At 36.8% G+C, this 25778-nt stretch overlaps 1 protein-coding gene across 5 annotated transcripts in view; it reads left to right on the forward strand.

Annotated features, from left to right (window-relative positions):
• Positions 1 to 25778, forward strand: part of LMBRD2 (LMBR1 domain containing 2) — a 179622-nt gene that overhangs the window by 8290 nt on the left and 145554 nt on the right. Inside the window, exons 4-18 of one of the 5 annotated variants that reach the window (XR_008441105.1) lie at positions 925 to 1023; positions 1911 to 2078; positions 2921 to 3131; positions 4588 to 4662; positions 5021 to 5134; positions 5709 to 5892; positions 6220 to 6401; positions 8545 to 8678; positions 8876 to 8981; positions 9700 to 9797; positions 11563 to 11666; positions 13883 to 13929; positions 15058 to 15160; positions 16330 to 16459; positions 18858 to 20743. Coding sequence is in view for 4 of the 5 variants with exons in the window: in XM_054002419.1 (XP_053858394.1) it covers positions 925 to 1023; positions 1911 to 2078; positions 2921 to 3131; positions 4588 to 4662; positions 5021 to 5134; positions 5709 to 5892; positions 6220 to 6401; positions 8545 to 8678; positions 8876 to 8981; positions 9700 to 9797; positions 11563 to 11666; positions 13883 to 13929; positions 15058 to 15160; positions 16330 to 16459; positions 18858 to 18918 (1816 nt within the window). In the remaining variant the exon portion in view is untranslated. Of the gene's footprint in view, positions 1 to 924; positions 1024 to 1910; positions 2079 to 2920; positions 3132 to 4587; positions 4663 to 5020; positions 5135 to 5708; positions 5893 to 6219; positions 6402 to 8544; positions 8679 to 8875; positions 8982 to 9699; positions 9798 to 11562; positions 11667 to 13882; positions 13930 to 15057; positions 15161 to 16329; positions 16460 to 18857; positions 25665 to 25778 lie in introns of those variants that run through there. The other 4 variants (XM_054002419.1, XM_054002421.1, XM_054002420.1 and 1 more) reach the window with 4 other exon arrangements.

A 25778-nucleotide genomic window follows, 5' to 3' on the forward strand; every position in this document is an offset into this window, starting at 1 on the left:
AAACCCCCTTTAGGTACTGGAAGGGGCTATAAGGTCTCTTGGCACCTTCACTTCTCCAGGCTGAACAACCCCTGCTTCTCTTAGCCAGTCATAAAGATTTCAGCAGCTCTCATAGGTGCTTTAGTCATACTACCTGTCATTTTATCTTAAGCTGATAGTTTTGAAAGTATTTAGGCTGTCCACATAAAAACTTACAACTCAGGCTTAACTAGTTTGACCCTGGAAAACATCAATTATTTCTCATTAGGTAATCTCATCTAAGTTGACTTTATTACCCCTTGACTCACCCTTGCTTCTTTACCCAGACAGGTGTGTGGGAAAAAAACAAACTGCCTTAGTTTAGATGGAAACCTTTTCCTTTGTTCTTTTTCTTTTCTTTTTCTTAAAAGAGCTCATATGACTTTTCTGTAGTGAACACTACCTGTCAGAAGAGTACTGGTTTATTGAATCAAAATTTATATATGACTGACTTAATCCAGCTGGGTGGCAGAAGAAACAGCTAATACTTCGTATAAGTGCTGTAGATGATGATGTGCCTAGATATTTTTTAAAAACCTACACCAACTAAAATTTAATGCTTCTCTGTTTAAACAAAGGTTCTTTCTGTGCATGAAATAATTACTACTGAAAACCAAAAACTGTATCCTTAAAATGCTTTATTGAATAGTCCTCTTCAGTCTTGGAGCTTCTGAGTTTTTTTCTCTAAGAAAAATGTCCTGTCCAAATATATTATTTGTGGTTAGGAAAATGATAAATATTTCTAGTGATTATTCAGTTTATTTATTTGGGAGACGGTTGTTGAGTATGTACTTGAATAGCATTGTACTACTTCTATGTACAAAGACCTTTCTAGATAGGAATTTATAAAAGTTGCTTTTTGTACTTGGGGCTCTGCAACTAACAATAGTCTTCTTTACATTGCAGCAGCAAGCAAAAATGTTTCAAACCCTGGAGTTATATTCCTGATGGAATTATGCCAATTTTCTGGCGTGTTGTATATTGGACGTCTCAGTTTTTAACATGGTAAGTAAGGCAAAAGAATATGGCAAAGACTATTATATCGTTTTTAAGTGGACTGTCTTAACAGTCATAGCATTCTTTAAAAATGTATATCAATATGGCAAAGAACTTTTCAATTGTGTATTATTTGCTAGTAGTGAAATTTCTGCCATAATTACTGATTTAGGCATATTCTTTTTTTCCTTGCTTCTTTGGAAGCAAGTTTCAGGTGGCAGCCATTTATCCTTGGTTCACTTTTGTAGTTGAAACTAAGCAATTTGCACGTGTAGGTGTTTATGGCTAGATTGTCTGAAAAAATGTGTTTTAGGCAACCACATACCAAAATAATTCCATGAATAATTTGGGTGATTTTTGAGTAATATCGTAAATTAGTTTGTTTTATCAGATATATTGCATAAAGCTTTAGATATAGCTACAGAAAAAAGATTTTCTGTAGGGTTTTGGGTTGTCTGTGCGTTGTGTGGTTTCTGATCAACCTGTTATCAAATAATTATTTTTGTAGCTTCAAGGATATCAGGGTTGGTAGTTCATTCTTATTTATCACAGATTTTTCATAGCGAAGCTAACTGTATTGTTTTTATCTGCAGCTTGTGTAAGGTTTGCCATCAGACAGGTACATCTAGAATAAAAATATCTAAGTAGCTAATTTCTTAGAAGCTTGGGAGTCTTAAACTTTAACACCCCTGCCTCAGTAACCTGACACTGCTAAAGTTCTTTTTTATTTTTTTTTGGGGAGGTTGGTGGTTTGGGTGTTTGGGAGATTTTTTTGGTGAGGGTTGGTGGGGTTGTTTTTTTTTTTTGTTTGTTTGTTTGTTTGTTTTTCTGTTTTTTTTGGTTTTTGGGGTTTTTTTTTTAATTGGCTGATGTGGTTTTATTTCCTTTTCTCCTAGGATTCTGCTACCTTTCATGCAGTCATATGCTAGATCAGGAGGGTTCTCCATCACTGGAAAGATTAAAACTGCTTTGATTGAGAATGCCATCTATTATGGCACTTACTTGCTGATTTTTGGAGCATTTCTAATATATGTGGCTGTAAACCCAAACTTCAATTTACAATGGTAAGAATGTTGTAAACATTTCCATGAGTTCTTACACAATTGTCATGGATAATTTCTTCTGGGGATGAAATGGGACTCTCTGAAAAAAATAGTTTCAGTTAAAATATTTTGCTAGTCGGTTAGAAAATTATGTTAATGTTTTATATGAAAGAGGCTTTTTTGAATATTTATAGAAATTTGGGGGTTGTTTTTCTGATTTTGGTATGTACAGCAGAAGAATCCTCTTGTATTTACAATGATGCTTTTTTCTTCATACAAACATATTTGCAAAGTTAGTGCAGAAACTTCCAATGTTTTCAGAAAAACATATTTCAAAAAATCAGTATTTCCTGTGTTGTGCATTTAAATACCGTAGACTTTAAAGGTGAAAAGGAAAGTTAAAATAATTGACATCTATGAATTGCTTATAGTCTTCCATACCAGATGGAATAGAAACCTGAATACAAATTTCTGAACACAATATTCTGAATACAAATGCTGGGTTTTGAGGCTGTGATTGTCATTATACTATTTTGACCTCACTGTCAGTAGGTTTAATAAGTTCTTGTTGTTTCCTAAGGGAACATATTCCTTGAGGAAAACAGTTTCTTTGTGAACAAACAAACAAATTCTTATCTGCCACCTATAGTGGGCAGAACAGGACGTACGGGAAAATTGTGGCAGCTTTAAATATTGCCAAGCAGGAGACTGGCTCCAGGCAAAAAGCTAGGTGATACCAGAGTCTGTTCCTGTAAACTTGAAAGCCATATTGGTACATATTGATACTTCAAGGCTGATTTCTTGCAGGCAGGATAGGAGGATGTTGTTTGTTTGGGTTTTTTTATACTGTTTTGTTACCTTAGGAACCAGCTTCAGACTATTGGAATAGCTGCTGCAAACACATGGGGTCTGTTCCTTCTTGTTTTGCTTTTGGGTTACGGTTTGGTTGAAATCCCTCGTTCTCACTGGAATGGAGCCAAGAGGGGTTATCTACTCATGAAGACTTACTTCAAAGCTGCCAAACTGATGACTGAAAAAGCAGATGCAGAGGAGAATTTAGAGGATATTATGGAGGTTAGTAACTAGCTTTCCCTGTGGAAAAAAGTGAAGGCTGCTGTTAGTTGTGTCTGAATTCATTGGTGTTGGACACTTGCATCATGAGCTTACTGTAAAATATCTGTAAACTAAGTAAATCATCATAGTGTGCCACTTGATAACACTCAATCCTATACAAAAGTCAAAACAGAAATAGTCCTTTCTGTGATGAATTTAAAAATCATAGCAACTTGATAACCATTATTTGATGAGTCTGTTCTTTTATTGACACTTTTGGAGTAGTACTGGTCACTAACAAATAACATTTCAGAGTGAGCTTGAACAGTCAGTGTACAGATGTTTCACTAGTGTTAAAATTGTGTACTTCTTTTATGCTCTGCTCACAGTGTGTATCTGGAATCTTGAGAAGAGTCTCCAAATTCTGGGGCCATAATTACATGCTTTTTGAGAAAAGAATATATAGATGATTGTTTCTTTTGAGACTCTATTGTTAAATATCAGTGAGCAATAGGCTCTAATGTAATCAAGAACAGAATGGAAATCTAGCCCTTTGAATAGCTATTCCTGGTTCTTCTGTTGGGATACCGTGGCTTGGAATAATAATATGGGTCAAGTGTTGTAGCATAGGGTGGAAATTTGTGTTATGTGCCATTTGTATTGACAAATAACACAAATAGACTCTCAATCACATAACAGTAATAGAATCTTCATTCATCCTTAACAGCATTTTGAAGAAACTGCTAGAACAGTTAAAAATATCTAAGTGGGACATAACTACAAAACTTACTAGAAAATGAGCAAGGACTACCCTTTTGTACCAGGATAGCACTTAGAGTATTTCCACTGGAGGGGACCCACAACAGTCATCTGATGCAGCTGTCTGAACACTTCAGAGCTGACTAAAAGTTGAAGCAAATTACTTTAGAGCATTGTTCAGATGCCTGGAGAGGGAGATGCTGATCTCTTTTCCCTGTTAGGCAGTGACAGGATGAATGGGGGTGGTTTGGAGCTGTGTCCAGAGAGGTCCAGACTGGACATCAGGAAGCAGTTCCTTACCACAAGGGTGGTGGATGGTCTCACACTGGAACAGGCTTCCTAAAGTGGTGGTCAGTGCCCTCAGTCAGTCAGTGGGACTTAATCTTATCTCCTTTTTATCTGCAACTTAAACTTCAGCCTTCATGTATAGAAACCGATCCTCCATGCATTTATGTAGTTGTACATAAATATACACTGCTGTTGTTTTTAAAAAAAAATTCGTAAGTGTTCTTTACAAATACTTCACTTACTTTTTATGAGATACTTAGTAAAACTATGGCTTTTAGGAAGCTGTATGTTTTTTTAGCTTTGATGACTGTCTTTTGGGAGGGCTGCAACTCTAATTGACCAGTAAAAATTTACAGTTAATGAAATTTTTTTTAAATTGATGTTTTTAATATAGCATAGTTAAACTACTCTGTTATTTTTCTCTCAACAGGAAGTCCGCAAAGTAAGTGAGAGTATCAAATATAACCACCCCTTGCGGAAATGTGTTGATACAATACTGAAAAAGGTAACCAATTGCTCATCTTCAACCATAGTTATTCAGTTGGAAGGAGGTGCTTCCTGCACATACAGAATACTTGCACATTACTTTTTTTTGCTATTAATATAAAATCTCTAGTTGACATCTTCTGAGTTTCTGTTGAGACAGAGTTGAAATTCTTCGTGCAATACTTTCTTATGACATACCTAATTATCAGATGTATTTTGACATATAAAAAGTCAAAATGTCCTTTGTAGAAGGAGAGAAAAATGTATGCTTAGAGTGAGCTTTCAGTTGCCTGAAATGCCCCAAACTTTTACAAATAATTAGCAAAAGTTGCTTGCTACTCTTTTGTCTCCCAGTTAATTTTCCCTTTTCCTTCCAGTGCCCTACTGAGTACCAGGAAAGAATGGGTAGGAACATGGATGATTATGAAGATTTTGATGAAAGACAGAACAGTTATCCCAGTGAAAAAAGTCTGGCCAAACTTCATAAGCAGGTATATTAATAGATGGGAGAATACCTTACTTATGCTATTGTGGTGAGAGTAAATGCTGGTCAAAGATTTTCCATGCACTTCATCTGGACTGTTGAGTACAGTGGGTTTAAGCTACTTAACAGAAACTTTTCTTGGTGAGAAAAAGCACAAACATTTAATATCCCAAGTGATCAAAGTTTTGGATATGTAAAAAGTATTCCTCTTGTGTTGTATCTTGATAGTATTATGGCTGTCTGTGAGTGAGCCTTGTAATGGTTGACTGACGGTGCATTCTGAAAAAGAACTTTTACTAAAAGCTTGATATTTACTGAGATGCAAAAATAAAGTGGTAGATTGGGAAAAGTAGGATTTAACTGCTACAGATGGTTTGTGATGAAAGAGCTGCAAAAGTCAGTAATTGTGTATGTAGTATTTCCATGATTTATGTATTTTAGAAAATTAGGTACCTGCTTTTTTGAAGATACAGTCTTTGCAGTTCTGCAATGCGTACATTTTCAAGGGATTTTGCAAGGATTTTCCACCATTTTTTTGAAACAAGTACCTTTTTACCCTAATTTCTTGCAATTTATTGTAGGTGATCTATTCAGTGCAGAGACATCGTCGTACACAGGTCCAGTGGCAAATTCTTTTAGAGAAAGCATTTTATCTGGAAGATGTGGCAAAAAATGAAAGCAGTGCAACTCGACAGTTTGTTCATACCTTTCATTCCCAGGAACCAGAAAATAAAATTATTCAGTATTTCTACACACCAACGGTTGGTAAGTGCTGTGATGCAGGTTTTAGGAATGTTAAGGCATAACTCATACCATTCTGTAACAAGAACCAATTGTTTTATGTAAAAAGTTCAGCTGCAGGAGAGGGAAACAATAAATACATTATTAATGTATTTATGTAATGGAAGAGCTATCAGATACTAATTTATGCTCTTGGCCATAAGCCTCAATTTTATTTACAAATTTGGTAGCACTTATGTGTTGCAATAAAGCAATAGCAAACTTTGAAGCCTTTTGTGAGGGAGTTCTGTTTCTGGTTGTGTAATTTTTATTAACCTGTTCTGGATATGTCTGTGTGTTTGTTTTTTCCAGAGTGGTACTGGGAGTGCCTTCTCCGACCATGGTTTTACAGAGTGCTTGCAGTTATGCTGGCCACATTCTCTGTAATTGTTGTGTGGTCAGAGTGCACATTCTTCAGCACAAAACCAGTTCTGTCACTATTTGCGGTTTTCATACAGCTGGCAGAAAATACATATAATTATATATACATAGAGGTAAGTTGGAGATAATCACTTGAAAAAATATTTTCAGATCAATGATTATGATAACAGCAGTAGATAAAATAGATTTTAAAATAAATCTCTAAATAATCTGTCAACTTTCAGAAGGTCTCTAAATATATGGTACCAAACTTCGTTTATGTGGAGGAAGTCTGCCTTTTGCCACTTGTTAAAACTCTCAAATACAGGTGAAGGCATGACCCAGCTGGCCTGAATATCATGTGTAGAGTAATTTCTGAAACACTAGGTTGAAACATAGGTGTTAATCAGACTTTCTGTCTAAACAGCCATGTGCGTGACCTCAGTTTCTAAACAGGAATTTGCGAATGACCAGAAATCCAGTCAAAGGTGTGGCTAGCATATGTGTGCACAAATTTATCAGTAAAGATACTGAGCTGAAAAACTCCAGTATACTTAGCAAAGGTTGATTTGAAAATGCTTGGGCTTATGCCTCTTTTTTGTGGAAATAAATGCCAGATCAGTCATGGTAATTATTGAGGCAATTACAGCAATTTTATTTGTATTGACAAGAAGTAGTAGAATGTTTCTAGGGTCAACTGTGTTAGCTTATATGCAGAATATTATAACTATAATTTCCAGTTTAAATTGTTCTGAAAAACTCCCAAAACTCTTCTCAGAGCTGGTGATGTTCTCACATCTCAAAATGAAAAATAAAGGCATGAGTGTCGTGGTTTGACATGGAAGTGAATTTTTTTTCAGGAAGTTGGGTCAAACTAATTAGTAGTTAAGTTTGGATATTGGCACTTAGAGTGACCACTGAAAGTATGGTCACGCTTCTGAGAACACAGGGGGTTAAAAGCAAGAACTCTTAGAGGAACTGTCTCTTTGGTTCTGGTCATCAGACAGTGCAGACTCTCCCTTGCCCAGCCTCAGGCTGGGTGGGGAGGGGAAGCCATGCAGCTTTGTCTAGGTAGGCTGAGGGGGTTGAAGGCCTAAAACTGAGCCAGCTCCTGCAGACGGAAGGGTGGAAAGAAGCGGAGATGCCTTCATTCCCCCCCTCAGCAAGAAAGAGACAGAGAGGCTGACGGCACCTAGAAATTTGCCGGCAGAGGAGAAGGAGAAAGGGGGGGGATGATGCCCAGTGTGGGAGTCGAGAATGCTGGGCAGAGATTTCAGCTGTCCAGGGAGTCTGAACTTTTAACCCTTTCTTAAGAAATGAGGGCTTTGTAAAATATTACTCCTCCTCGATTTGTAGTGGAAGAGACACAGTCCAGGACCTGAGATGTTAGAAGAAGAAATTTTTAAGTAGGAGGAGATGATGGAGTAGCTTTTAGCTGGACTTTTCTTGTTAACTATAAACTGAACCAAATTCTCCTGCAATAGAGACTGCATTTTAGGAGGATGCAGTAGTGACCCAAGGAGACCTGCTTCAACAACCACCAGCACAGGAATAGCAAGAACAGAAGAAAGCTGAGAAGGGAATGGTGATACCCTCTGTCTTCAAGAAGAAGATAATCTCTGTTCCTAGACCCTTGGCCCCAGGAGAAAATGGGGGGGACTGTAGTCCCAAGATGAAAAGCTGAACTGTTGTCTCTTTTAGTCTGTGGCAAAGCATCCTTAAAAGAGCCCTATGAGCAGTCTGTCCATGCACGGTGGTGAGAGCACTGTGACATAGAAAAGAGAGTGTCACACTAGCAGATTTTCTCCAGGCAGTTGGCATGTGTGACATGGAAACACAGGAAGTAGCAACTGTGTTTCCTGGGAAGTCTGTGGCGCAAGAGAGACTTCTCTGTCCCTTTATAGACTAAGTATTGATTATCTGAAGAGTGGTAATTTGATCAGAAATCCCAGGTGATGTTTCATGGTAGTTGTTTTAGAAATTGAGAAGAGGAAGGGTATTTTAGAGGGTCTTCATTCTAGATTTAGTGTGTGTGTCTTTTAGTTGTGGTAGTAGTTTAATAAAGTTTTTTTCCTTTGTTATTAAGCTTAAGCCTGTTCTGCTCTGTTCCTGATAACATCTCACAGCATTTATTTAAGAAAATGTATTTTCATGGGGGCGCTAGCATTGCGCCAGTGTCAAACCATAACAATGTGACAGGCTATCTGCTGAACACATTAAAACCTTTAATAGAGTTCTACATTTAAGCAACCTAACAACACTTTTTTTTTCCCCTAGATGGCCTGTTTTCTTACCATCTTTTTCTTAAGTATCTGTGTTTACTCTACTGTCTTCAGGATCCGTGTATTTAACTATTATTACTTAGCTTCACATCATCAGACAGATGCATACAGTCTCCTTTTCAGTGGCATGTGAGTATTTGGTATACGTTTTACAGGTGTTCTATCAAAAACTGAATTGAAAATGTCCATGAAACTTCCATTTACATTCTTTAATTTGTGTAATTTCTAATGAGCTCTACATTGTTGTTCTGTGATAGATCCAGTTACGACTTTATAGGTTATGTAAGAAACTCTTCTAAATGCTGTTGCCTCTTGCATTTGTGCAGGTTATTTTGCCGTCTTACTCCACCATTGTGCTTGAACTTTCTGGGCTTGACCCATATGGATGCAACAATCTCTCACAAAAATACTCAGCCAACTGCTTATACATCTGTAAGTAAGAAAATATGGGTTTGAGCTTTCAATATGGCTTGAAGAATAGACAGAGTATTTTTAAATACATCTTATAGTAAGATTCAGATATTAAAATCTTTTCAATCTTTCCAACAGGGTAAAAAATATTTGGTTATAGTCAAGGAGTTTGGTAATGATTTCTAGAAGTCATCAATAGCTTTTTTTTTCCCCTCTTTATCTTAAGAAAGTAAAGTATTATACTTTAGAGTTCAGCGTGTTTTTCATTTCCTGATATCAATTCCTGTTAGTTTTAGCTTTCAGTGGCTTTAGCATGTAGGGCATCCCTATAGATGATGCTCCTTATATATTGGGAGCAATCCTAACTTCCTACTGAAAACCAGTGAGTTTGGTTTTATTGAAGACCTGGTTTCTGTGGCAAGTTATATGTCATGTCTTTGTTGTTAGTAAATGAATTCTTTGTGTTGTCTAGAGACTCTTTTCACAGCAGATGAAAAAGATCCACCAGATTTGCCCTTGTTCTAGAGTGGCTGAGACTACAAAATTTAGCATTTAAGAAATCTCAAGAGTGCTGGAGGTGACCTTTACATCTGCTTATTCTCACAGGTCTCTGATAATATTGTCTTTGTGTCAGTTGCTGTAAAGGATTGTGTATTTATGTGAGAAGGCACGATCTTCATGGGTTTATGTAGAATATGGCTAATTAGAGCTTGTTCTTGTGGATTTTTTTTTTTCCTAGATAATGGGATCCATGAGAGTGCTGTCCTTCATTGCAGATGGATTCTATATATACTACCCAATGCTTGTTGTCATTCTTTGTATTGCTACGTACTTCAGGTGAGTGATTTGCAAGATAGCTCCTCCTTGCTTCTTTACATTAATAAAACTAGTTTCATCCAATTCAGGAAGAGATTCAGTACTCCTTTTCCATGAGTTGAGTTGTGTCATTCTAATAAAAATGCAAAACCTAAATCCATAGATTGCTATTTATATAGGTGAAATGTGTACATTTTAAAAATACAGATTGTATTCACTCATAACTGAGTTAATTTAAACTTCATTCCTAGATTTTAAGGGATGATTTGTTCAAACTTTGGAGCCTAGGGGCATGTAGATTGTGCTTTTGAGATTAAAATTATCATGAGAAAGCTGTTTTCAGTAAAGTTTTCTAATAAATTAAGGACCACTAGCAGCAAGTTTAGGTATTGAACTTTCTAACAGACTCATACCAAGTTTCTGATGTGTTACGCGACTTCTGGTAATGCATACTGGTTTAAGTCATTTGATCTTGTTTTCCTAAGCCACAGTTTGCTGGAGGCTGCAAGGGTAATTGCAGAAAACATTGTTACATTCTTGCTTTATAATTTTGAAATGTCTGCTTTTGAACACTGTAAGGGATGAGATACTTTTAGCTGGATCTTGCTGAAATACATTTATGTTAGTATCTTCAATTTTGCATTACCATTCAGTCAGAAGCAATTTCTGTGTTTTTAGTCAAGTACAATGTAGTGAAATGCCTTGGATATCCATTAATATTGTATGCGTATCTATAGATAGTAAGTAACAAGTATCTAGTTGTGAGTTCTCCCTGCTTACCTTAAAGTTAAGTGACAAAAGTGGTGGTGGAGCTTAAAAATCACACAAAACAGATCAAACAAAGCAAAACAAACAACAGGAAAGCAAATGACAAGAGAAGTTTAACCTCTTGTCCATGATGATCATGCTGGGCCTTGAATGCCAAAGTGAAAAGGAAGAATAGAAATTAAAGGAGAGAGGGTTGCTTTAATGACCTCTGCTAATAAAGATATGTGCAAAAACAAAGGTTGAATTAAAATCTGTTGAGGAAAGTTGTGCTTAATCCAGCAGTCTTAATCCTGTGCTTAATCCAGGAGTTTTAAGGTACCGTAAGGAAAAATATATCAATACTCCAGTTTGGAGGAAGGAAAGCAGTACAGAAACAGCAGTTGTGTTTTCTGGTGTGAAGTTATGCTATGTAGTTCCAGGACTGGCTTAAAAAAGGTGGAGCAAGCTTGCTATCTGACTGCTGCCAGTGGCTATCCAAAAGGGCAGCCAGCATCCTTACAGCTTAAAAGTATGCAGTACACATTCTCCTGAGTTAAACCCTGAAGTGAAAGTGGATTTCCCATGTTATTGCTGTTTCAAAAACAGAGAAAATAGAATAAGGAGAGTTTTTATAGTAATTGTCTTCTGGCAAAGAAGAGTTGATGACATAGGTGCAAATTCTGTTACATCTGAGAACATTTAAAGCAATGTTAGACGCATTTAAACCAAGTGTCATTTGCACTACTGTCAGACTATATGCATTTTAATCTCTGTTTGAATAGGGTTATTCTGTCACTTCCAATTGTATTTATTGTGTTACTGTTTTGGGTCACCTTGGTCACCCTACTGCTTTGGGTCACCAGTTATTGTTCTGAGTTCTGAATTTTCTGTTTTCTCAGCTGGTGTAATAGTCCATCTTTTCTTCTTTGTTTTTTCTTTTTACTTGGATTGTTCATACAGTTCTGAACAGTTTTGTTCTGTAACATGTCTAAACTACTAATTGTAAATTAACAAAGGAAATTGCTTCTTCTTTTACCAGTTTAGGAACTCGTTGTTTGAATCTTTTGGGATTCCAGCAGTTCATGGGTGATAGCGAAATGACCTCTGATTTGATTGATGAAGGAAAAGAGCTAATTAGAAGAGGTAAATTAGGTCTTCTGTCATAGTCTCTCTGTAAAATCATACTGCCATAGAATCATCAAGGCTGGAAAAGACCTCTAAGATAGAGTACAAGCCTTAATCCAGTAGTGACAAGTTCACCACTGAACCATGTCCACAAATGCCACACCTGCGCATCTTTTAAATATCTCCAGGGATGGTGACTCCAGACTTCCCTGAGCAGCTTATTTCAATGTCTGACAACCCTTTCAGTGAAGTATTTTTTCCTAATATCCAAACTTCCCTAGCACAACTTCAGGCCATTTCCTATTGTCTTGCTGTTTGTTACTTGGGAGACCAACCCCTACCTCACTACACCCTCTTGTCAGGCAGTTGTTAAGTGATAAGGTCTCCCCTGAACCTGCTCTTTTCCAGGCTAAACACCCCCGCATCCCTCAGCTGTTCCTCATCAGACCTGTGCTCCAGACCCTTCCCCAGCTCCATTCCCCTTCTCTGGACTCACTCCAGCACCTCAGTATCTTTCCTGAATTGAGGGGCCCAGAACTAGACACAGGATTTGAGATGTGGCCTCTCCAGTACCCAGCACAGAGGGCCGATCACTGCCCTGGTCCTGCTGGCCACACTATTGCTGATACAAGCCAGGTGCCATTGGCTTTCTTGGCCACTTGGGCACACCCTGGCTTATGCTCAGCCACTGTCAGCCAGCACTCACTCCCAAGTCTTTTTCCAACAGGCTGCTTTCCAACTGCTCTGCTCCAAACCTTTAGCATTGCACAGAGTTGTTGTGACCCAGTTGAAAAGTTAAAGGATAGTGGTTTGGTGAGCATTTCAACCAGCTCCCTTTGTCCTTTTGGGTCAATCCCATCTGGCCCCACAGACATGTGTCTGTCCATGGAGTGAGGCAGATCACTGATCATATTCCCTTGGATTTTAGGGACTTTATTCTGTTCCCCATCCCTGCCTTCCAGCTCAGGGAACCTGGTACTCAGACAACAACTGGTCTCAGTCTTAAAGACTGAAGCAAAACATGCATTAAGTACCTCAATCTTTTCCTCATCATATAGTATGTTTTTGGATTGCATTTGTCTGAAATGTTGCAGAAAAAAAAAGCATACTGTCAGTATTTTGAAAGCTGTACTGGGGAATGCCACAGCACAAACTGCAATAAACTTAGAGCGCTGTGGTCCCTATGTAAAGTCCACTGATGGACATCATTGACATCTTAAATGAAGTATCATTCAGACACCATCCAGTATCTGAATTTTAGGTATTTCTAAATATTTTACAGTGTATTACTGAACAAATAATACCTTAGCAGGTGCTTGTGTGATTGGTCATAAAAGATGGTTAACATTTACATTGTCTTTATCGTCAACAAACTAAGCTTTTTTTGTGTGTTGATTGAGCTGCACAAATTCAGTCAACTAGCAGTGTTTAATTAGAGAAAGCATGTTTTTTATGTAGAACTGGAATTATTTGCTGGTATGGAGAGCTTTTTATTTTACATTAATTTTTACTGAAAGTATTTCTTAAAAGTTGTGAAAAACCATTGTAATTTTTGAGTTAATATTTAGAAATTAAAATTTCTGGATATAGTGTTATATTATGGAATACTTCTATTCCTATAGTTGATGAAAAACAAAACCTGGGTTTACTTAGAGTAGTAGTATTTCTTTTTTTTTTTTTTTTTTTTTTTTTTTTTTTTTTTTTTTTTTTCTTTTTTTTTTTTTTTTTTTGAGGAAGATCAAAGTTTCATTCCCTTAAATAAGAGGTTATGATGACATTGATACTGTAATGTTATACTTTCAGCTTATAACAGATCGGACGCAAAGTAATTGGGTCACAGGTTGGGCCTCACAGAACTTCATGAAGATCTTGATTCAAAAATGCTGAAGTTTTTTCTTAATTTCTTTTTCTGAATATCATACTTTCCCAGTTATTTCTAAGGGTTTGTTTGATTTTAGTTGTTTGGGGTTTTGTTTGTTTGTTTGTTTTTGGGGTTTTTTTTTGTTTGTTTGTTTGGTTTTTGTTTTTTTTTGCCAGCTGGTATCCAAATAATTTTGATGGGAAACTCCATAATGGTAGACAAGCAGCTTTTTGTTTTGTCTTTGTTTCATTTTTAAAGTCATGTATTTCAGTAAGAATCTTTGTTAGTTAACTGTAGATTTTCATTGTTCATTTTTAAAAATGTTAATGATTTTCCATATGTAGAGCTCAGACAAAATTTTTTTTATTTTCAGAAAAAAGAAAACGACAAAGGCAGGAAGAAGGTGAAAACAGAAGAAGGGTATGAGATTTGTTTGGCTAATTATAACATTATACTGCAATATCTGATAGGATTTATCGTAGATATTTAATTCAGAATTTTCTATTTCATAAAAAAAAGAGTCCCAGGTAATTGATGGAATGAGTTTAATCTTGCTGAATAGTCTTCACTGGGGGTTATTTATAGAAGGTTGGAGGACAATTTTAATGACACTGCTTGGACACTGTTGTTACTCAGTGTGGTGTGGTGTATGCCAATAGGTACAAGCATTAAAAAGGGTCCTGATTACTGGGATACAGAATAATCTAAAATGGCATATTACCAGTCTCTTATACTGATACTGCTCTGCTTGAAATAACTGCAGTTTCAGAGTTGTCATACTGAAATGTGGACGCCTCCCAAATTTATTGTTTTGTATGCTCACTGGAAAGTCATAGGCACAGGTTCTATTTTATTTTTTGCCAGAGGAGGAAATTACATTTAAGACAGAATTAATAATTTCCACTAAATAACAAACAGAATGTTTGATTCAAGTCATACTTTCTGCGTATATTGCATTGAAAGATTTGTTTATCACTAGTTTATAACAAAATCTAGTATAGAAAGTCACAATAAAAGATAGATGAGAGAAAGGATGCGTGCAAGACAGTACTGGGACTAAAACTTCTTGGTTTTCCAAGATCAGGTATGATTTAATCCTAGATGACAGCCAGTACTTCATAGACGTTTCTTTTGACCTTTTCCCTCCATCTTGTAGTTTTAAAACTTGGACTTGTTGGGAAGCAAAATAGCAAATGTGTGATACATTTAATATACAGTGAAATGACCTGACACTAAGCTACAAATTTTTCTGTGCTATATGCGTCTTGTTATTTTTCCATTTTGCCACTAGGTGGAAGTAGGGATCAATAAAAGCAGCAGTTCCTATCATAACTTAGAGCAGTTGGCTGAACTTTTGAGAGCAGATTTGAGATGCAATTTCTTTTACAAAAGTATTTTTCTTAAAAACAATTATGATAACTGGTTTAGTGAAGGAACACATTTTGAGTTTAAAATGAAACAAAAATTCTTCCTGTATTTAGATACTGAACAGTTACTGTGTTGCTTTTTCCTCCCAATTTACATTTTTCATGGTGTTCCTTTTTCCAGGAATGGAAGGAGCGATATGGAAATAGAGATGATTCCACCAGAAGCAGAGCTGTCCACACAGACCAGAAAGAATCCAGCTTCTCAGAGACCAACGCCAATAGACGTAAGCTTTGTGGGTTGGAGGGGAAGTTAATTTTGTTTTGTTTCAGTACATTTTCTTCATAACACTGGCTGTGAAAGTAGTTTCAAATACTCTTTTTGCCTTAGACACTATGCTGATAGTGTTCCCTTCTGTGGCTCGTTGTTGCCTTGCCATTTAAGGCACTCAAAGAGTACTGTATTTCTTTCCATCTCCAACTAGTTGGCATCGGAGATTCTTACTATTCTTCAGACCAATTACTTGGTCTTATGGGATATATAATTGCCATTAGAGTAGCAGTTGTCAACAATGAAACTTCATGATACATCTTGAAGTTGGGTGTTGTAAATCTTAAAATTTACCTCTTCTGCTTGCAAGTGAGCTATCTCAGACTGGAATAATGGAGCAATCAGATGACCAACAAACATAACATCACAAAAGTATATATACCTTAATTTAATAATGTCTATTAGCAAAATCCTATTTTTGTGGATGCTTTAAACTTCCAAAAAGTTTGTCAGAATGTGAATGTTTTTTTCTGTATTTTTTATGCTCTTGTAAGCTAACAAGCTAAGTAAAATGAAACTGAAGAAAAAGGAGGAAAAAGGGGAGGAGGAGGGAAGCTTTGAATATGCTTTTAAGAAAACACTGGTAGATTTCCCTCTCCTCTGTACAAAGTTGCAAACCCAGATTTTTAGTGGCAGACCAATTGAAATTGCATTCTAATGTTCATCATGTGATTATGTAGCATTTCAGCTCTAAAATAAGATATAGATACTGACCTAGTGAAGGTCACAGAGTGAACTGCAAAACAACTCGTGACATTGATTTTTTAAAAAATAAACAAAAGCAAGCAAAAAAAGGTCTGAAGAGCTTAGGTAAAGCATGCAGCTGTGAGGATGAATGGATGATTTAAAAGTAATGCTCGCCAGTATTTTCTTATTTTCCTTGATTCTTTGCAAGGTAGATCTCAATCTGTTGGAGGGGTGAAAGTTGTAGTTTAATTTCTGTGGAGATACAAAATCAAAATACTGCAAGTTTGGTTTAATATTAAATCTACTCTAAATCATTGCACTTTTGCTTTGGATGAGATTGGTTTGTTATTCTTTATGTTTTTTTAAATTTTATGTCTCCATACCCTCCAGGCTGTTCACAAAGCAAATAAGTGTCTTTCACTCCTTTTACTTATTCAGCACTATCAAAGTATACCCGTTCAAATGGTAGGACTGAAAGAGATAGAGTAGAACTCCTCCAGGATGCAGAACCTTTGGATTTTAATGCAGACTCTGTTAATGATGACCCCCTTGAATCGGACTCAGGAAGGTGAGGAATATTGTCTGTAATTTCCAGTTAAAAGTTTCTACTGTCTTCTGTTTCTGACCTATGACAGCTGTATCAAATGTTTCATAATAAGAGTTTTGTAATTTTAAAACTTTTTAAAACCTGAAGGTGTTCTAGATTTTTTAGAAATGTCAGAGTAAGATTTGAGCTGGATATAACATTATATATGGAATAATTTGAAAAACACTGCATATGAAATTAGCAAATGACATGCACGTTTAGGAAACATCCCAGTGTAACCATTCATGGTGCAGTCTGGGGGTCACAATTGTGCCACCCCAGACTTCCACTGCTGGGACTGAAGCCCCTTCTCCACAGGTAGCTCCAGTGACCCAAGGACCAGAGGGACCAAGTCCCCCTTTCCCTCCCTACTCACACCACTCTGACAGTCAGAAAATTTTCCCTTTCCAGCTTGACTGCAGGTTTCCTATAGCAGAGTCCCAGATATCTGGTTCCTTTAATCATGGTGCAGTGACAGCATAACAGCTCAAATTGGTGCCTCTAGGGAGGAACGCCAAACAAAAGAATCCCTGAGCTTTTACACCCTCACAGCCCATGTGCACTGTAATCCAGGCTCTTCCAGCTGAGATGTTTGCTCCTGCACGGTCTCAGAGTGTCCAGTCCACTGGCTCAGCCAAAGGTCCCTGGGCGCTTTGTTAGTTGTTCATGGCACCTTGCTGGGGGCTCCCATTTCCTGACATCAGGGCATAACCTGAAGCTGCATACTCAGCTACCAGGTCTAGATGTATGCCTCTATAGACAGTGTACAGTGTAAGTGTACAGTGTAAGGTTTACCCTGATTTCCTACAAAGCTCAGCTGGAGAAAGCTCACTTGATTTCCCAGTATAAAATCCATGATGAAAAGGCTGCAGGAAAGAAAACTGAATGTTACAGGATCTGCTGCAGGAATACAGCTGGATATCAGATCTTGGAACTACAAAAGTAAATTAAAATCTGACCTTCCTGAACAGAGAGTACCAGACTGCACTGTGTAGCTCTGTCTGTAGTAGAGAATTTTGTGATTCTGTGGTTGTGACTAGAACACCAAATTTCCTTAGTCAGAGTACCTTATGTAACTGCTAAGCTCTGCTTATATTTAAGAAACAAGCAATACATTGTATGGGTGCTATTTTTTGGGGGGGCGGTTATATTGTAGAAATGACAAATAATTTAAAATTCACATATAAAAACATATAATTTGCTGTTTTTCAGCTATAACTATTTTACCCCATCAAAAAGAGTCACAGGTAGTCATTGTTTCAGTGGACTTCTCTCTGTAATGTCAATAAACAAATGCCAGCACAGAAACATGCAAAGAATGCTGTGAAATGGTATTGCCAGGCAACTAGTTTAGTCTCATGTCACCACATTTGAACACTTGGGGGTTTTTAAACACAAGAGTTTAAAGAGGAACTACCCTAGAATTTCTGTCAGCAGTTGGCTTCCATGCAGTATCAAAGGGATTGTCTACTAAAAACAGGAGTACGCAAATGTAATTATTCTGGAGCAAATACTTTTCAAGCACAGTGTGTCAGATGTCTCCAGGAATCTGTACATGCTTTGCTAAGTGGAACATTCTAAACTTCTTCTTTAAAAAGAAAATCAGGACCTTCAAAGCTTAGTTGAGCTTCACATAGTAACCTTCATTTCATGGAGGTAATAAAAAAGAGTAATTACATATGGAATTTCTGTTAATTTAGAAGTAGCTTATGTAACATTGGTTTTCAAAATCAGAGCTCCTACAGTAAATAGAACATTTTTGGACCATGAGGGCAGTTAGGACACCAGGTTCTGGCTTTGTGTTCATTCAGATTTTGCTAAATACTACAGCAAGGAGCTTCATTGTGCCTCTGTTGGACGTTATTTGTGCTTTTAAAGTATTTCTAAATTATATTGGATCAACATTTTGTGAAGTTTCTCTTTTACCAATAAGTATGCAGGCATTTGTTTGATGCAGTCATTATCTTTGATACTGTATTTCTTCTAAGAATAGTCCATGAAATATACTGTTAAGGACCCGCAGCTACTTTATGGGTGCCATTGTTTGGGTTTATTGTGTTTCAGGTGTGTGTTTGTTTGTTTGTTTAGTTGTTGGTGTGGTTGGGACCTTTTTAAAAAAGGTCCTGTTCAACGAAAACATCCAACTTCTTTGTTTTAGGAAACGTAGTTCTTTTAAGACATATAACTGTTTCTCTTGGTGACATGAGGTTTAATTTAATGACTGTCTTTCAAATTCTCATGGAAATTAATTCAGTAGAACATCAAGTTCATCATTCATCAGAGTTAAGCAATAAGATTGCAATGAGAGTTAGATGATTTAATGGGTCTTCATTTTTCTATTTCCTGTGACACTTTTTCACTTTTAAAATTGATTCTGCAGGTACCAGCCTGGTGGAAGATACCTGTCAATGTCTCGAAGCAAAATATTTGATGATGTCTAAGCTCATCAAAGCTAAAGAAGATTCAGTGGAAATCTAGCTCCTACTCATTTCTTGGAAAATTGTATTTGCGATATATCACTTAACCATCAAAGACTCTTAAAAAAACCATGAAGGAACAACTCTTTTGGACATGCACATGTATAACTTCACCACTTGTGATAGGAATATGCTTCTGCTGTTGTAGATACTGTTGTGCATCAGTGTGGGCTTTTGTGTCATGACCAGAAAAGAAAAAAATTTAGTTATTAAGGTAAATTTATTAATTTAAAGCAAACTCATAAATACACCTGGGGCTCAACTTGAACTGTAACAGTCTAAGTTTGGGGAAGAGATTTTTTGGAATTTTTTATTTTGTATTTTAACCAATGCTGTGAGAGTATATTGATGCATCCAAAGTGCAGTTATATGAATTACTATGATGCCTTGTGAAGGCTGACCTTGAACAGAGACTAGACAGAACTAAAGAACAAAGTAGGTATTTATTAGAAGGCCTCAATGGTTACACCTTGGGCAGCACAAGAGCCCAGCCAGGGCTGCACCCAAGATGAACCCAAAATGGTCACAAAATGCACAATCAGTCACGAGGTCTCTCTCTTTTAAAAGTTCTGGTCCATTTGCATATTGGAGTTAATTGTCCAATTATGGCTTTAGGTTATGAAGTCCCATCCTTTTTGTTTTTCTCTCTTCAGTCCACATTGTTTCTGCTCTTGGGCCTGAAATTTGGATCATTGTCCTTGGTCCTCAGCTAGAGAAGGAATTGTTTTGTCTACTTTGTGAAGAGAGCTTACTAACATTTAATATGAAGGTTGGAACTACACACTAAAGCAGTACAGAATCTGAAAAATATAAAAACTGAAATGTGAGGCATCAACTATAATAAACACTTTTCTGTAATTTTTCTATTTGGACGTCATGCCTAGTCCAAAACCTGCTGAAGAGAAATAAGGCTTCTTCTGGCTTCAGTGGTATTTGAATCAGACCCCATATAAGGAGAAAGCCTGAACAGCAGGCTTTTTCATCATAAAATCAGAATATACAAGTTCCAGTATTTAGAGGGGTACAAAAGAGATGGTTTATCCTTTTTTACAAGGAGTCACATGGAAAATACAAGAAGTCGTGGGCACAAGTTACTCCTGGTTAGGTTCCAGTTGGATACAATTGGAAATTTTTATACAATTAGAAAAATCAGCCATTGGAATAATGTCTCCAAAGAAGTTGTAGATTTCCCCAACATTGAACACTTTCAAAATTTGGCTGGACAAGGTGCTGGGTCATCTTGTCTGCACTATGCTTTTGCCGAGAATGGTTGGACTGTAAAATCATAGTCACAGAATGGTTTGGGTTGGAAGGAACCTTAAAGATTGACTAAGTTCAAGCCACTCTGCCATGGGCAGGGACACCTTCTAGTGTTGCTCAGCCCTCCATCCAGCCTGATCTTGAACACACCCAGGGATGGGGCATCCACAAGTTTTGTGTGGCAACCTCACCACCCAATACAGTAAAGAATTTCTTACCATATCTAATCTAAATCTCTCCTCTTCCAATTTTCACCCATTTCCCCTTGTCCTATCACTACATCTCCTGAATATAGAGTCCTTCTGCAGCTTCCCTTTAGGCACCTTCAGACACTGGAAGGTTCCTTTGAGATCTCCATACAGCCTTCTCTTCACAAGGCTGAACAGCCCCAACTTTTTCAACTGGTCTTCATTGTGGGAGGTGCTGCAGTCCTCTCACCAACCTGGTGGTCTTCTCTGGACTCACTCCAGCAAGCCCCGGTTCTCTCCCTGTGGTGGGAGCCTAGAGCTGCATGCAGTGCTCCAGGTGGGTCTCAGCAGAGCAGAGCAGAGGGGCAGAATCCCCTCCCTCCCCTGCTGTCCACAGGGCTCTGGGTGCAGCCCAGGACACGTTTGGCTCTCTGGGCTTTTGAGTGCCGTGGCCAGGGCATGTGCAGCCTCTCACCCACCAGCACCCACAAGCCCTTCTGGGCAGGGCTGCTCTCAATTTGTTCTCTGCCCAACCTGTAGTGTGTAAGGTGTGCCTGGGATTGCAGTGACCCAGGTATAAGACCTTACCCTTACTTTGCACACACCCACCTCTCAAGCCTGTCCAGGTTCTTCTGGATGGCTTCCCTTCCCTCCAATATCAACTGCACCACACAGCTTGGTATCAACAGATAGCCCTTGAGGTTCCTTCCATCCTGGTACTCTGATTCCATGAAATTTTTTTTATATAAATTTTGGAGTGATGTGTGTTGGTCAAAAAAGGCTGTATTTTTTTTTCCAACATTAAATGCAGATACATGATTTTAGCATGTGTAAATTCTTGAAATTGAATATGGACCTGAGTGTCACTGTCATATGAGCATATGTGCAATAGCAAGAATACATTATTGAAGATACAATGTCTGCTTAAGATCTTTACAGATTTAATGATTCAAAATCATGGCACTCTAGTGTTTTTGTAACTGTAAAGAAACATAGTATGAAGATGGAGTTATAGACTGAAACATGATAATTTGCACGCACCTCAGGCACGGCTTCAAACTGTAGAGTATTTCTTTAAAAGAAGGGAAATACATACCATGACTAGGTAATGGTAAACACTTTTAATATCCTAAATACTCTGGTTGCATTATGTATCAGTTTTTAAGGTGCCTGTATTTTGCAGTAGGTTGTTGCAAAAAGAATAATACTTTGCCATTCAAAAATGCCAATTATTAACAGTGTAGAAAAGCTTCACATTAATTTCATTAGTGTAGGCATATTTTTAAACCATAGGTAGTTGTATGAATTTTCAAATATAATCATAAGGTAAAAGATGTGGTCAAATTCAATATAACTTTGATAATTTGAATAATTTAAAATGTTGCTTTTTTCCAGTTTGTCTGAAATCTTTACCACTTGGGAGCTTTCTTATGATCTTATTGCAAAGTTATGTTGAAAACTAAAAGAGAACATGTTTTTATCATACATTCTTTATCATGCTTAAATCAGCTAGGAATGAGTTATTCTAAAAAGTAAATTTTCATGAACGACATATTCTAGTAATTTTTAAAATAGTCTGTGTTTTCTCAAGTAATTGTTAATGGGGATCTAACTCTACCTCCTGTGATTTTAGTACATGTGTTGTAACAGTAGTGGTATTTGTAATACATTGATCTGCCTGTTTTGAAACACTGAATTGTTACTGTGAAGGAGAAAAAAAATCTTTATTTGTATAGAAATAATTATATTAATAAATTGGCAGACATACAATAATTGTCAGTTTTGTTCTTAGGTGAATACAGTGAAGGTCAGCCATGCCCACAGGCATTCAAGCTCATGCAATTTCCAGACTACTCATATGAGGTCACTTTTTAGTTTGAGTACTTTATGTTTGTAAAAGCTTGTTCCATGTCTTAGGCTTGAATCTTACCAGGGACTGCAAGTTGAGAAGATGAGTTTCTCTTTATTCAGATATTTCTTTAGGAATTCTATGGTAGCACCTATTTAATTTATTTTTGAACTACTTAGTAGTGCTATCCTGAATTCATCCTTATATGAGAGGTGTATATGTTCTTGGGCATCTATCCACATGAATGTTCATAGACTCTATATTTTTGTTTTAAAAATTTGTATCAGTGGTTTATTTATAAAAATCTTTGGCATAAATAAAATTCAAACTCTTTGTTTAACTCTTGAGATGTCACTTCAAAGGGATCTAATTCAGGGCCAGTAGAAAAGCTATTAGAAGGAGCGTCTGTTTTCTGAAAATCTGTGATATAACCCTAACCTAGTCCCTGGTGACCAGACAATGGGATTGAGCCTTCTTGGGGCTTGTTTTTTCCCCTCTCAGTGAAATCGCTGCAAACAGAATTTTCAGGGGAAAGATGGTCAGGATTTTATATATAACAGGTTACTAGTCCCTAGTGCAGATTTCATTGGAATACAGTAATTTGAAGAGTTGACTGTATAAATTAATGGCAGTGGGATTTCAGATTCTAACATAGACATTCTGAGCTGAACATTTTTGATGTTGCAGTGGAGTAAGGGAGAACCAATAGCTGCTTTTGGAGCTCTGAAAAGCTTTAAAGAATTCTCTGTATCATGCTTGGCAGTGCCTGGTGTCACATCCTCCCTGGATACTGTTTGATTAAACAAGGAGTTGGTAAGTGAAGGCAGGTTTCCTCTGTAGTGTGTATTTCTGACCAGGAGTTATCCGGGCTCTAATTACATGTAATTTATTGGCTAATTTCAAGCAAGTTTGGAAAACTTGTTACGGGTTCATATGACTGAATCTGGAATACTTTCAATAAAGAAATATGGTGTATAACTATAGAAGAATAATATTTGCTGTTCACTTGAGCTAGTTTCAAAGAAGTTTGGTTACTGCTAGTACAAATAATGCAGAACTTGGCTGGGGGCTGTGTGCCTAAGGATTTAGCCCACTCCAGAGAGCTGTGGATGCTCTATCCCTGGAAACGTTCAAGCCCAGACTGGACATTGCTCTGAGCACCCAGATCTAGTTGAAGATGTACTGGCTGGTTGCAGGAGGGTTGGACTAGGTGGCCTTTACAGATCCCTTCCAACCCAAACCATTCTGGGACTCCATGGTGCTTCTCAGCCAGATTGTGACAACTCTTGATGGGTTCTTTCCTGCTACAGCTCCAGTCCCAGCAGCCCTACAGCTAAATGAAGTTAAAACTAGCTTTGATATGTTTAAGCAGTGACTGTACTCTAGACTAACAAATGTTCCTGCATCACTTCTGATCCTCCAGATTAGGTGATTTTAAATACAATTCCCTTGCAAACTATGCTTTTGGGAACTGAGTGTTAACGTATTTTTCTGTCAGTGTATATATAGAGTCATACTTATTTGCTGCTAAAGAATGTCAATTACATATTTCTTTATTATTTCACTTCCTGAATTAGTGAGCAGTTAGTGTACACATCTTGCCATCATTTCTGCAGTTTTCTCTCCATCCATGAACACCAAAAAAAGCCAAAAATCCCACCCAAGTTAAGTACAAATGTTTGAATGTCTTCCTGTCAAAGATTTAAATAAGTGAAAAATAATGTGAGCAAGTCACAATGAGCTCCAAAAAGCAGTGTGAAAACAGTGCCTAATCAGTGTTGGAGTTCTTAAAAAGTGTGGATAGGCAAAAAGCTGTACTCAGACGTATTACTCCTACTAGATTTGTAGTTCTCTTTTCCTTAATACATATTTTGATATGTATACTGGGAAATATGTGGCCTACTTACCTAAGGAGTGGTGCATCTCTCAGCTGTGAAGTGAGGCAGTGTTTTTATGAGGGAAGGTAAAAGATATATAACTTCTAATCTGTGCTCGTAGTGATAGTCTGCTTTGGGCAAACGACGACATAGCTTCTTATTTAACTACAGCAAAGTGTTAAGAAAAAAAAAAAAACTTTATGCTTCTATAAATTAATCTACTGGAAAAATCATGGTATGCAATCTGACTTTATTTTGCAATCAAGCACTTGTAATGACAGTAGTCATTAACAGTATTAACAGGAATAGTGGAAAGCTGCTGTCTTTTCAATATTTATTCATGCTATTTTAAAATATAACATGAACAATGATTTTTTACATAGGAAGTATTAAGAAATGATTACTATTATTTTCTATAATTATGGTAATTTGTATTTTATTAAATTTCTCTTGGAATACTGTAAATATTGTGTGAAAAATACTACATTTAGTTTCAGTTTTTATTATTGCTTTAATTACTTGAAATCTGAGGGGCATTCATAATACCAAATAGAGAACACTTTATGAAGGAAAACTTTTTATGAAGCTTCTTAAAAAGATCTGACTGGTTCATTACAGACATATAGGTGCATCTTCATTATTAACAATAACACTACTAAGGGGATATATCATGTCCTAGCTTTTTAATTTTTCTTTGAAATTCAAACAGTTGTTACTTTTTTCAGAGCAACTTGGTTGTGAATCTTGTAAACTTTCTGAAACTTCTACATTCCTTTTCCCTGATGGGCTCTGCAGGAATATGTACTGCTTCACCTAATACTAGCTGTGCCTCAAATTAAGTAGTCTAATCTGAAGCTGAGACACTCCTACACCATTTGATTATGTTAACAGAAATTCAACATTCCGAGCAAAAAAGAAAAAAAGGCACGTTGAACTAGATCCCTTTAAAATACATTAATTGCTGTTGTTGATTTTATTACATTATATTTGGTACCCTCTGGGTCATATGGTAAGCCCAATCAGCTTTATTCTTTGTTTCTCTTAGAATGCATTGGAACAAAGTCCTCAGCATGCTTTTGTGTGCATGTGTGTTGTTTTAAGTATGCAGCTTCAGTTATTTCCTCAGGATAATGTTGTTATATTTGACATATTCCTGTGAATTAGTAGTTTCAGAGTGATACCTTAGCTGTCACTGTAGAAATTAATTATTTTCTATAGAAATACATTGTACTTCTGTAGAGCTATCTGGAAGATAAGGGAATTCATTTGTAAGTATGGTTTTAGTAGTAGACCTCCATTCTCCAGTGTATATCAAGATAGGCTGTAGGAGTGCTGCTTATGGATAGACTATCTTCTTTTGCCTTATGATACAAGTATGTATGCATAAATACCTTGTTTTGAAATTCACAGAGTTAAACATTTTTCTCTGTAGTGTTCTGAATTACTGTTGTACTGGATTATATTTTTGAAATGTGTGTTACAATATATATAGTCAAATACTTAAATTGGCATGAAATAAATCATTTCTGCAATACATTTTCCTTGGTGTATTTTAGATATTCATACTTCTCTGAGGTGTTTTTGAAAGTAGTCTTTTAGAGAAACTTGACCTATTTCTTTTTTCCAGGTGGAAGTTATATTTTTATTAAA

Source organism: Vidua macroura, chromosome Z (assembly GCF_024509145.1).
Source record: "Vidua macroura isolate BioBank_ID:100142 chromosome Z, ASM2450914v1, whole genome shotgun sequence".
Classification (NCBI taxonomy): domain Eukaryota; kingdom Metazoa; phylum Chordata; class Aves; order Passeriformes; family Viduidae; genus Vidua; species Vidua macroura.